The sequence below is a fragment of the Typopeltis vanoorti genome, chromosome 16, assembly GCF_054136105.1.
Source record: "Typopeltis vanoorti isolate ZY-2024b chromosome 16, IOZ_Tvanoo_1.0, whole genome shotgun sequence".
In the NCBI taxonomy this organism is placed as follows: domain Eukaryota; kingdom Metazoa; phylum Arthropoda; class Arachnida; order Uropygi; family Thelyphonidae; genus Typopeltis; species Typopeltis vanoorti.
This window is the reverse complement of record NC_143564.1, coordinates 35,806,232-35,820,467: the sequence shown is the minus strand read 5'-3', so window position 1 is coordinate 35,820,467 and position 14,236 is coordinate 35,806,232. Positions and strand designations below refer to the sequence as shown.

Genomic DNA, 14,236 nt, shown 5'->3' with positions numbered 1-14,236 from the left:
TCTACTTCTCTCTTTAGTATTTCAGGACCTCTTTCTTCTGTTGAGATTTCATTTTGCTCTTCCAATTTGATTTTGTTCCTCTTTAATTTTTTACCTAAAGTTCTTCGATGTATTCCTTCCATCTTTCATCCTCTATTTCAATATCATAAATCAGTTTTCCTTGCTTATTTTCTAATGGCAAATTTCTTATGCTTTTTTAATATTTGTAATTTCTTTTGCTTTTTCAAACATTTTATCATATCGCCCCTTTTTTCCATTTCTTCAATTTCTTTACATTCTGTTTTTAACCATTCCTCTCTTGCTTTATCAGTTTCTCTTCTCAGTTCATTATTTAATACTTTGTATTTTCTTCTTCCCTCTTCAGTCTTTACATTTTTCCATCTTCTTCTTTCTTCCATTTTTCTTATCATTTCATTTGTAATCCATGGCTTTTTAATTCTTTTACCTTTCACAAAACCTATCTCTTCAGCAGCTGTTTCATATATCAAGTTTTTCATGTGTAGAGGCTTAAGTGCTGTGAGGACATTATGTTGGAGGTTTAATGGATTTTTTACAACACTCAAAAAGAATTAAAATAGAATTTAATACTTCCTATATTTCGTCCTAGTCACTAGGACATCTACAGGGATTACAAAAACAATTAATGTAACATGCACACAAAAACTTACAATACTAAGCCCAACCACGTGGGTGACACTAAAGTCCTATCTAGGTGGAGCACCCTCTAAGGGCGGTAGTAGGTGGCCTGGAATGTAAGGTGGGACCTCTGGTGATGAGTGTTTCCCAAATCTTCGGAAACTTGATGCAACCATATTTATTAAGATTTGGTTGGTTACTGAGAGCTGCTGCTGCTTCTAAGAAAAGTCTCTCTTTCTTGAATTTGCTGTGGTGGAGCATGGTGGTTTTCTTCCATGATACTCTGTGGGTGGTGTCCAAAACATGGTCAGCCAAGCCTGAATGGCCATAGTTGTGTTTGAAGATGTAAGACTTGTGTTCCTCCAGGCGGATGGATGCTGATCTGCCTGTCTATCCAAAGTACGCAAGCTTACAGGAACAGGGTACTTTGTAAACTCCAGGCAGAGAGAGAGGAGGGAGCTGATCTTTCGTAGAATGGCTATTTTTTCCGAAGTGCCACGGATGTAGGGTATGGTGATGGCATTTTTAAATTCTTGTTGACGAGAGGGACGGGGAATGGGGGAGGAATTGATTAGGAGAGCCTGTGTAGCTCAGTAGAAGTGGCGTTTGTACTCTACAGGGCTTGACCGCACGACGAAAGGCATTCAAATCTAGTCGCCAACTAGAGGAACTTTTTCTAAGCCCACACTGTATACAGAAAACCCACACACACAGGCAGATACATTCACAAACTCTCCCACCACCACCCCTCGCAACAATATGGCATCATTAAAACTCTTACCAAGAGAGCCCACAATCTTTGTTCCAGTGGAACCCCCCTCACTACTGAGCTTAACCACACACACAGAACTTTCCTCTCCAATGGCTATAGCGAACACAGTATCAAAAAAATAATCAATTCCTCCTCCATTCCCTATCCCTCTCGTCAACAAGAATTTAAAAATGCCTTCACCATACCCTACATCCATGGCACTTCAGAAAAAATAGCCAAGATACTAAAAAAGTATAACCTACACACAGCATATGAGCCCTACCGCAAACCTGCTACCCTTATCCATTCTACGAGAGATCAGCTCCCTCCTCTCTCTCTGCCTGGAGTTTATAAAGTACCCTGTTCCTGTAAGCTTGCGTACTTTGGATAGACAGGCAGATCAGCATCCATCCACCTGGAGGAACACAAGTCGTACATCATTAAATACAACTATGGCCATTCAGGCTTGGCTGACCATGTTTTGGACACCACCCACAGAATATCATGGAAGAAAACCACCATGCTCCACCACAGCAAATTCAAGAAAGAGAGACTTTTCTTAGAAGCAGCAGCAGCTCTCAGTAACCAACCAAATCTTAATAAATATGGTTGTATTAAGCTTCCGAAGATTTGGGAAACACTCATCACCAGAGGTCCCACCTAACATTCCAGGCCACCTACTACCGCCCTTAGAGGGCGCTCCACCTAGATAGGACTTTAGTGTCACCCACGTGGTTGGGCTTAGTATTGTAAGTTTTTGTGTACATGTTACATTAATTGTTTTTGTAATCCTCGTAGATGTCCTAGTGACTAGGACGAAATATAGGAAGTATTAAATTCTATTTTAATTCTTTTTGAGTGTTGTAAAAAATCCATTAAACCTCCAACATAAAATCAAGTTTTTCAGTTGATTCCATTTTGCATTAACATCCATAGTTTCTTCAGATATATTCTCTTTGTTCCTTATTTTATTTTCCAGTTCTTCTCTGAATTTCCTACCCGCATCTCCTTTGGAGTTTTTCTAGGTTTTGCCTTTGTTTATTTTCTTATATCGTATTCTTAATTCCATAACAAGCAAATTATGGTCTGAGTCAATATCAGCTCCTGGATATGTTGATATCCTTTTTACACTGTTTCTGTACTTGTTTTGTATTAACATATAATGAATCTGGTATTTTGTGATATCACCTGGCATTTTCCATGTATATCTTCTTCTCTTTGGAAGTTTAAACCAAGTATTACCAATGATTAGTTTGTGTCTTTTACAAAACTCTATAAGTCTTTCACCTCTCTCATTCCTTTTTCCAAGGCCATATATTCCTGTTATTCCCTTCTCTACCTTTTCACCTACCACTGCATTCCAGTCTCCCATCCAGATGGTACACTTTTAGTTCTTCTTCCATTATCTCTTCTATTTGATTATATATATCTCTTCTGCTTCATTTTCATCATGGTCACTTGTGGGCATATATATCTGTATAATCATTATATCCACAGGCTTTGCTTTCAGTTTAATCATAATCACCCTGTCACTTTTATATATTATTTTTTCTACTGAATTTTTAACCTTTTCATTCAAAACAAATGCTACTCCATTTTTCCCCCCGTGTTCTACAGGAATATATAATTCTATAACCATCACTTTCAAAATCTCCTATATCTTTCCATCTGACTTCACTTAGACCAACCACATCCAATTTATTCCTCTCCATTTCTTTCTTCAAGTTCTCTAATTTACCAGCTCTTAACATTGTTCTTACATTCCAAGTTGCAACATGTATAGTTTCTATCTCATTCTCTCTTGGATGTCTTATTTTCTTCCCATTTTCCTCAATACTTGGGATCCAATCCTCATTGTCCATTTGAGGATTTCGTAGGTTAACGACCTGAGAAGCCTCATTTCTTCTGCCGGCCATGACATCCATCGTTTGCCGATAGACCCCATTTTTGCCAGTTGTGGAAACTAAATTTGCCGAGTTCACCATATTTCTTGGAAATAATACTGAGGTGGTTTCCTGTTGCCTTTCTCAGAAACCATTATGATATGGTTTCAAACCTGGGAGAGCAGCAGACTCCCACTGCTTAAAATAGACTACTCCTCTCACTACTAAAGGTAGAAAATAAAGTAAATAGAAAAGATTCACCCCTAGCCTTCAAATTACTCTAATAGCATTGGGGGGAAGGAACAAGAAGAAGAGAGGAAGTATAAAGAAAGAAGATAGGGACCAGTCTATAGATAATATAACAGACTTGCATTACATGAAGTAAGGCATGGTCCAGCATCAGGTACCTCGGGTTTGCCATTCCCATACTCACTAGAGTGAGCCCTTGAGGAAGCTCCAATACTAGATGAAAATTTTGAAATACCATCTATCCTACTTGAAGAAGTAAAAATGGCTATCCACCATATGAAAACTGACTGATCACCAGGAATTCAAGTTTACGAGTGGCTTAAGTGATTTCAAAGTGGTCGTGAGATGCTTGAGGACGACGAAAAGCCGAGCTGTCCAAACACTGGACTGAGCAAAGTTAACATACAAAAAGCTCGTGATTTCATCAAAGAAAACCTGAAATCGTCCGTAAGATTGATTGAAGATTAATTGGGGATTCCAAAATCAACTGTGCATAACATTTTGACCAAGAGTTTGGACCTTCGTAAATTGAATTCGCGATTTATTCCCCACACAAGTTGACCAACAACCGAGACCAAAAATGTATCGAATTGAACACTGCAAGGACCTCATTAAAACCGCTTGTAAGGACTTAGACTTCCTTGATACTTTCTTGAATCGTTACTGGTGATGAAACGTGGTGTTTTGAGTATGAGCCTGAAACAAACTGCCAGAGTGCTGAATGGAGACCACCAGAAGAGGGGCATCCGAAAAAAAAGTCGCTTGGAGAAGTCAAAAGTAAAGACAATGCTGATTTGCTGAATCGTAGAATTCTACGATTCCAAGGGCATTATCCACAAAGAATTCGTTCTGCCTGGCCAAACGGTCAATGGTGAGTTTATCTCGAAGTTTTGAAGTGATTGATAGCGAGAATCCATTGCGTACGGCATGAATATTGTGATGCAGGCAGCTCCCCAAAGACCCTAGATCTATTCCTTACCAATGACCCTTCCAAATATACAGTAAATGTAGTGACCCCCCCCTGTGTAATTCTGACCACAACCTAGTGCTCATCTCCTGTCCCATACAACAACGCTTGCACAGTCACACCTGCACAAGAGTAGTTTGGCATTATAAAGTGCCAAATGGGACAGCCTCCGAGACTACTATGTTTCATTCCCATGGTTGGACTATTGTTTGCAATCTTCCAATCCAAACATATGCACCGAACATATCACCAAAGTAATCCTCACTGACATGAAAACATATATTCCCCACATTTCTCTGAAATGCCATCCCCTATCCAAACCTTGGTTCTCCAAAAGATGTGAAATGAAAAATCAGACATACCACAACTGGCTCAAATTAAGAACTCCATCCTCTTTTAATGCCTATACTGAAGCCCGAAACAGATGCAAAAAAATTATCAATGATTCTAAAACAGAATTTGAACGGGCAAGAAGCAGGAAACTTTCAGCCTGTCCTACCAGCAGCTATGCCTTTTGGTCTCTTGCTAAAGCAGTTGGTTGCAACTTTTCCCCTACACTACTTCCACCCCTATCATACCCAGATGGCTCAATTGCAACATCACCCACAGAAAAAGCTAATCTCCTGGTTTCACACTTTGCCTCCAATGCATGCATAACTGACAATGACAAATGCCCCCCAGTCATTCCAACTGCCCAACATACAATATTCCCTGTAGTATCCTATTGCCAGAAAGAGATCATAAACCTGTTGTCAAAATTAGACACAAAACAAGCTCCTGGCCCTGATGGCATTCCTCCAATTGTCCTGAAGGTTTGTGCAGCAGAACTGACTCCTATCCTATGCTGTCTGTACACATTCTCTTATTCCACTCTCTTACTACTCTCTTATCCCAAAGCCTGGAAATTGGCCTATATTCAACCCATTCCCAAAAAGGGTGACAAATCACTGCCGTCTAACTACCGCCCTATCTCACTCGCCTCAATCCTATCTAAAGTGATGGAGAAAACCATCAATTCTCAACTCCTACTCTACCTTGAAGGTACCTTGCTATTAAGCGACCACCAGTACGGATTCTGTCAATGCCAATCAACAGGTGACTGCTTTCATACATCAACCATCTCTGCACATATGTCATGGAAAAATTTGACGAATCCCAAGTAGTTGCACTTGATATCTCTAAAGCCTTTGACTGGGTCTGGCACAAAGGCTTACTAAGCAAACTTCCATCATTTGAACTGTCTCAGGGCTTCTGCAGATGGATTGCCAGCTTTCTGTCTGGACGCACACTATGTGTGATGGAAGATGGCTCCCTATCCTCCCCACCATCAAACTAATGCTGGGGTCCCACAAGGTTCAGTTCTCACCGACCCTCTTCCTTCTGGGTCGGTGAGAACATCAATGACCTACTTCAGTTGACCTCCAACCCAATACACAGTTTTGCAGATGATAGCACATTGCACTCCTCCCTTTCATTTGATAAACCTTACCCTACACAACTCACTTCAACCCACAGAACATCAACCCCATCTTTCCTTAATTCGGACTTCCAAGATATCCTCCGATGGGGCTCAGATAACCTCATCAACTTCAACGCTAGTAAAACCCAGTTCTGTCTTATTTCCCACAAAAAAGAACCATTTTCCCCCAGTATTATTTTTGATAACACTCATATTCCCAGACAAGATGAAATCTTCTCGGAATTAGCATGACATCAGGCCTCTCCTGGCATAAACACATCACAACCATTACATCCTCATCTTCCAAAAAACTAGGCTTTCTCTTTCACTCAAGACGTTACTTCACTTCAAAATGGCTGTTAATCTTATACAAATCACAAATCCGCCAGCTATCGAATACTGTTCTCACATTTGGAGTGGGGGCTCCTAAAAGCTCCCTCAAAATGTTTGACTCAATACAGAGGAGAGCAATTGGACTGATAAATGATCCATCTCTTACCAACTCACTTCCCCCACCTTCACATAGACATTTAGTCTCTGCAATTTGTATGGTCTATAAATATTTTCAAGGAAAATGCTCATCTGAAACAGCATCAATAATTCCCCCACTCTGTACTAAACCCATTGGAACACATACAGCCACCTCCCAACATCCCTTCATAGTACACCTTGAAACCCACAGAACAAGTTTCTTTTCCTCCTCCTTCATCTCTGCTACTGCTGAACTGTGGAACAGTCTTCCCGTTGATGTATTTCCCAAGGAATACAATATACAGGCTTTTAAATCGAATGTCAACAAGTTTCTCCTTTCCCATCCCACTACCCATATACGGTACTAAAGTACTATAGGTTGACCAGCCAACCTCTCGTATATGGGCCCAACACAAAAAAAAAAGCTCCGTTTCACTTTTGCACGATAATGCACCATCTCATTATTCGAACATTGTGAGACAGTTTCTGAGCAAAAACCAAGTTTGTGTGTTGGATCACTCACCGTATTCACCTGTTTTAGCACCCTGTGACTTCTTTCTTTTTCCCCAACTTCATTTGAAAGGAAAGCGATATGACACAGTTGAAAACGTTCAAGCACCAGTAACCGCGACCCTTAACAGTATCCCAAAAACGGACAAAAACTCGAATAACGAATTAATTGGCCGTGCCAAATGCTGTATCGAAGCTGAGGAAGAGTAGCATTGGTAGCAACTACTATAGGCCTGAGTAGATGCTACCAATGCACCTTGCTGTAGACTATCTAAACAGCTGGCCAACTCTCTGATCCCCCTCACCGGAAGGTCCCCTTCCTATATAAAAAACTCGACCCACTTTAAAGCCCTCACAGAAAATTTAACCTTGAAGAAGACAGACATATTGGTAAGCTTTGATATCTCCTCTTTGTTTACCAATATTCCCTTAATTGACACCTTATCTCTCTTAGAAAACGTTTTTCCTTCTGGCATCTTAGATCTCTTTTCCTTTGCCATTAACTTTGGGTATTTCTCTTGGAACAACAAAATCTACAAGCAGATAGAGGGAACTGCCATGGGTTCCCCCCTCTCACCCCCCCTTGCCAATTTCTATATGGAAGATTTCGAAAAACGAGCCATAGACTCAGCCCCACTCAAACCTTCTATCTGGCTAAGATATGTAGATGATGTGTTCTCTATTTGGCCTCATGGCCCAGACACGTTAGACTCCTTCCTCAGTCATCTCAATAGTCTACATCCAAGAATCCAGTTCACTATGGAAAAGGAAAAGAACAATTGTTTACCCTTCCTAGACACCTTAGTCACACGCCTGCCTAATGATACACTTACCTTCACCGTATACAGAAAACCCACACACACAGGCAGATACATTCACAAACTCTCCCACCACCACCCCTCTCAACAATATGGCATTATTAAAACTCTTACCAAGAGAGCCCACAATCTTTGTTCCAGTGGAACCGCCCTCACTACTGAGCTTAACCACATACATAGCACTTTCCTCTCCAATGGCTACAGCGATCACAGTATCAAAAAAATAATCAACTCCTCCCCCATTCCCCGTCCTTCTCGTCAACAAGATTTTAAAAATGCCATCACCATACCCTACATCCATGGCACATCTGAAAAAATAGCCAAGATACTAAAACAGTACCCTTATCCGTTCTATGAAAGATCAGCTCCCTCCTCTCTCTCTCTCTGCCTGGAGTTTACAAAGTACCCTGTTCCTGTAAGCTGGCGTACTTTGGACAGACAGGCAGATCAGCATCCATCCGTCTAGAGGAACACAAGTCTTACATCTTCAAACACAACTATGGCCATTCAGGCTTGGCTGACCATGTTTTGGACACCACCCACAGGGTATCATGGAACAAAACCACCATGCTCCACCACAGCAAATTCAAGAAAGAGAGACTTTTCTTAGAAGCAGCAGCAGCTCTCAAAAACCAACCAAATCTCAATAAATATGGTTGCATCAAGCTTCCGAAGATTTGGGAAACACTCATCACCAGAGTTCCCACCTTACATTCCAGGCCACCTACTACTGCCCTTAGAGGGCGCTCTACCTAGATAGGACTTTAGTGTCACCCATGTGGTTGGGCTTAGTATTGTTTGTTATTTGTGTATATGTTACATTATTTGTTTTTGTAATCCCCGTAGATGTCCTAGTGACTAGGACGAAATATAGGAAGTATTAAATTCTATTTTAATTCTTTTTGAGTGTTGTAAAAAATCCATTAAGCCTCCAACATCGTGGAACACAGACAAGTGATCATTATAGCAGATTTTAATTACAGCAGTATAAATTGGGAGAAGAAATATCATATGGTAAGGGAACAGAATGACTTAAATTCAGGAGGACAAATGTCTTAGACAATATGCAGTAACATGCCATTTAAGAATTTTTGATTTAGTCCTAGCAGCAGAGGATCTGATTGTAACCGAGTTGTCATCTTTACTCCCGGTTGGTGAAAATGACCATGTAGTCTTGACTTGGAGAATGAACAAACATGCAGCAGTATCAGGGAGAAAGGAATTTATGTGGAGTCATATGGCAGTGATTATAATAATCCTAGAAATCAGCCTGGGAAGTTCTGCAACTTCTGAGACTTCATGTAAATATCCATAGAATAATAATTCATATTTCAGGTTTAATTTTATCTGAACTAGCTTTCCACATTTGAGATTTCTGATAGCTTATTCTATTCCCTCAAGAATTGATATATCTCCTAATTGCATTACTTTTGGATATTTTGTACCAATTTGTATTATTTAGTATTGTGTTTAATAATTTTTCTAAGTAACTACTAAAGACATGGAGCATATCTTCAACATTTATATCACCTTTATCATATCTAATTCCTTTTTTAGTATTCTTTCTTCCGTTTGTAAACATTATTTCAATAGACTTGAAAACCTTCATGATATTTATTTTCTCTCTTTTTTTCAAAATCTTCTCATGGCCTTTGCTTAGCTACTTTTTATAAACTACATGCTAGCCTACTATCCAAGAACATTTTTTGATGATTTCTTCTTTTCTTGGACAGCTTCTTTTGAGAAGCTATCCATGAAAAGAAGCAGTAAGGTAACTTGTTTCCACCATGGAGTTCTTATTTTCTTATCTTTGCATACAGCTTTGTCACATGCTCTCCTAACTCTGAATTACACAATTTGTTTTCTTCAGTTTCCCACTCTTAGTCTCCATGGTTTGATTCATGTTTTCAAATTTTATGTTTTTAATTTTGCAAATTTCAATCTATAGTCCACATATGAAAGTTTGCTTATAAATATATCTGATAAAATACTATTATATTTGATTAAGTAATTTTGCTGATTATGTATAATTTTTATTTTATTGAAAAGAATACTGTTTTTATTAATGCAATTTTTCTGAAATTTTGACTTTATTTAGGAAATCTCTTCAGCATAAACTAACAGAGTTATACTTGTTTAATTGTTCTACAATGACAAGCAATAAGGTAAATGCAATAGTAATTTTTTTGTTCCATATTTATTTTATTTATTTATTTATTGTTATTATTTTGAGAAAGTATGTTGGACCAAACTATATTTGATTACTATTTAGTAATTCAGTTAAATTGAATTTTTTTAAAAAAAATCTATACCACATTAATACATTGGGTTAAAAAAAAAGGTAGATAAAAATAAAGTTAATAATAAGGTCACATATCTGCTAGATTTCTGTTTAGAACATTGGTTATTACTAACTCCATATTCCATCATAAAGTTGCACATTCATTTATGTGGGGAAAACATAAGAAATAAGAAAAATATTATTGACTGTGTTAGTGTCAATAGTAGTATATTCACATTGGTTTGGGATGCATGTCTATAATTTATAATTTAAACTTTATAGTAGAACAGTTTGAAATGAAAATTTCCATAGATAAAACTAAAACAATGGCATTTTGTGGACAAACTCCAGTTAGAAGCAAAAAGATATTAATAATAAAATAATTGAACAGATAAATACTTTCAGTTATCTTGGATGTGAAATATCATATGAAGCAGAAAAAGACATAAAATTAAAAACTTCAAAAATTTTACAGACTATAGGTCTGATAAACAGAACTCAACCCAAATATAGTACAAAAAGAAACACGCTTGGAAATATACAATACTTTAGCAGTACCCACATTATTATATGGCAGTGAAATTTGGGCAATAAACAAACAAGATAAAGAATAAAAACAAGTGAAATGAGATTTATGAGAAGAACTGCAAAATACACATTATTAGATCAAAAAAGGAATGAAGACATTTTAAAAGAACTAAAAACAAAATCAATAGAAGAAAAACTAAACAATTATAAACAAAAATTGAACATGTAAACCGAATGGCCAGCACCCAACATCCTAAACAAATATTAAAATATAAGCCAATTGGAAAGAGAACAGGGTAGACCTCAAAAAAGGATATTGGATGAATAATGAGACCGGAACAGACTAATATGATCTACACCCGTAATTAGTGTTATGATGATGATGTCTATAAAGGTGATTTGAAATAGAAAGTGATAACATTTAGTTTTTATCATGATGAAAGTAAATATTATATTGAAAATAAAAATATATAAGAAAATTTAAGAAAAAAACAAGAAAAATTCTTTTGCTTTCAGAGGTTAAATTTCCAGTAATTTTCTACTTTTATTATTTATTTATTTATTTTTAACTTTTGACATCTCTTTTATTAGTCTCTGTTAGGTTTATTAATATTGAGAAATCTTTGCAGTTGCTAAAAAGCTAAAAACAATTTTATTTTGGATTGCTAATGAAAGAAAGTTTGAGAATATATCCTGGAAGCTATATATAGCTTTGTGATATTATCATGTTATATGATTTATGTGGTGAATATAATGTTGAAAAGAAAATGTAACAAAAGGCAACAGATTTCATTGAACAATAAATGTGTTATACACATATTGTAAGAAAAAACTGCTCTTCAAACAAGACTCAAACTTTGAAGACTCCATGGCGAAATCCAAAGAAAATGTTGCGATGCTTGCATAGATGGAAAAATTGAATCTTAATGATCATTGAAGAGAGTTCCGGAAAAGATGATATTATGTTAAATTTTTCCAAGTAAGCAAATGTCCTGAGATAGAATATAGAGAAAAAGTAAAATCTAAGAAAGCTATGTGTACAAGTTATTGTAAGATGTTGGTAAAATATCTTCAAAGTGACCAAATGTTCTAGTGGCTGTTGAAAAGGCTTAGAAGCAGAGGAAAAGATGATGTAAAAGGAATTGGAGATGATAAATCAGCTAAATCAGCTAACGCCTTTTTATTCCCGTATACGGGAGTAGGCGAGGCCATTTAGCCCTATCTAACTTTTGGAGACTGACTGGGCAGTTCAATCTCCACTGGTACCCAATCAGAGACAGATGGCCCAAGGCTATCACTAATTAAGCGGTATGCAGTGAAGAGAGACGGCTCAAGTGTGCCGCCATCTCGTGGTCCCTAACCCTAACACAATATATTTAATGTCTGAAATAATGTGGGTTCTACGGTCGATTTTCTTGAGTTTACAGGACGAAAAACCCGAGTTTCCAGGAGGAAAAACATGCTTGCCCGTGCCAGAGATCGACTAACTCGGGAACCGGTCGAAAAAAGGCTTAGAAAAATTTCCTCTAGTCGCCGACTAGACTCGAAACCAAGTCTTCCTTCGTGCGGCCAAGCGCGGCGGTGTGCAAACGCCACATCCGCTGAGCTACACAGGCTCTTGGAGATGATAAAGGTAACATAAAAACTGAAAATAGATATTCTGGATGGCTGGCATAATTACTTCAAAGGATTACTAGATGAGATAAGCAGTGATAGTACTGTGGTAGAAAATATTCTCTTAAATATTTTCTAATGGTGTTCTGATATATACACCTGACAGCAGATTATAAAAAGTCATCAGAATAAGAAATGTGGAAAAGCAGCTGGGGACAGATAATAATCAACTAGAAATGACCAATTATTGAAGCTATAAAAGCTTCACAGTTACACTGCATGATTCAGGTCATATTCCAGATTACCCAGAACTCATCTATATAAAGGAAAGTAAAAGCAAAGCTTTTACTCAGGCTTATGGTTTCTTTGATCTCTTATGTATGAGATCTATATTAAAAAAAAAAAAAAAAAAACTGCATTCTCAATTTAGTACCTATAGAACAGTTAAAATGTTAAGTATTTTTACAAGTTTGCTTGTTTATAGGGACTATTGATTTTGACATCAGTTACTCACAGTATTCCATAATATAAACACCTTATGGGATGGTTCAGTACCCAGACCAGTTTCAACCATTTTGAGGTTTCATCAGTGGAAGCTAGATGTAGGAGGATAACACATTTAAATCAGGAAGTACACATGCTAACCACTGAGTTAGAAACCTTTATGCAGATGTACATAAACATCACTTACACAGTGCATATGCAGAATGCTTGCTCATGTACGTGTCTTAGGCACCTGTTTAAAAATACTGCTGGTCAGTAATTGTCAATAGTGTTGATCACAATGGGAAAAACAAAGGATCTTTCTCAGTTCAATAAAGGGCTTATTGTTGGTGTCCATCTGGCTGGAATCATGATTTTCAAAACAGCAGAGTTGACTGGTTTCTCAAAAGATGAGCTATCTTGGATATTTAATCTAGAAGTAACCCACATTGCTTTCTAAGAGGTGTAACTGTGGTCTGACAGTCTGTCAGGAATGAGATTGCTATCATTTGAGAAGGCTTGTATGATAAACAGAACTACTTCTGTGTAACAGTTGACTGAAGCATATAATGAAACCTATTCCTGATACACATTTCACCAAACCATGCACAGGAATTGAAGAGATCGGTATTGGCAGTCACATGTGAATACCGATACACAGAAACCACTGATTTCTGTGAAGTTTCTAATTCAGTGGCCACTATGTGTATGAAGTTTTTGCATTACATTCTTGTAATGTTTCTGTATTATGGGATACTAGGCAGTTGATGCAAGGACAGCAACCTCTATATACAAGTGGACTTGTGAAGATATTTCATATGCAAACATTGTTTGCTTATGCTTGTGTAAGTGATTAAAACAAGAATATGATTTCTTGTAGTATAATATACTTCGTAACCAAGTGAGGAGGGGTTAAAAACAAAATAAAAACTTTATACTTCATCGAATAGTCTGGGATATGTTTCCTTTCTCTCACTGAACTGTACAGTTTTTAAAGATGCTTGTCCCAGAGGACATTTTTATATTGCTGATCTATTAAGGGATGTGCGAGATATATGACATCACTACTACATAATTAAGTTTACATTATTATCAACAATTTTTTTCCAAATTAGTCAATTAAAAAAATTTTTTTTTTTCGGCTCTAACATTACATTTTTTAAGTATTATTAATTGCATCAATCCATCTAGATCTTCGTCCTGGTTTTTTTCATCTCATTCTGCATCAAATACTTGTTTGGCCATCCTTTCCATTCCCATTTAAATGACTGTACTTCTTTAAATTAGCTTCACTCACTCACTTATTCTTGAATCCTGATGATGATCTTTTCAGATATCATGAGTATGATTCTGCTATTGATGTAATCTGCTCACTTCCCTTAATTTTCTCAGATTTCTCATGTGTTCATTCTGTACATTAACTATTTTATTTCCAGTATCTTCCAGATTCATATATTGAAATTTTGAATCTTCTTCTTTCACTACGCATTATTCCCGCTTCCTATGCAGGGTCCGCGTGTTACATAGATGCGACTACTTGTTAGTACCACTCCCAACCGACCTGTCGCCTAGTCTTCCACTGGGAG

The 14,236-nt window shown here is 37.4% G+C and overlaps 1 protein-coding gene across 7 annotated transcripts in view; it reads left to right on the top strand.

Moving 5' to 3' along the window:
• The window catches only part of Spt20 (transcription factor Spt20 homolog), a 444,696-nt gene that overhangs the window by 47,288 nt on the left and 383,172 nt on the right, over window positions 1–14,236 (top strand). For all 7 annotated transcript variants that reach the window (XM_090405995.1, XM_090405992.1, XM_090405994.1 and 4 more), the window contains exon 4: window positions 9,843–9,909. In XM_090405995.1, coding sequence (XP_090262121.1) covers window positions 9,843–9,909 — 67 coding nt within the window. The remainder of the gene's footprint in view (window positions 1–9,842; window positions 9,910–14,236) is intronic.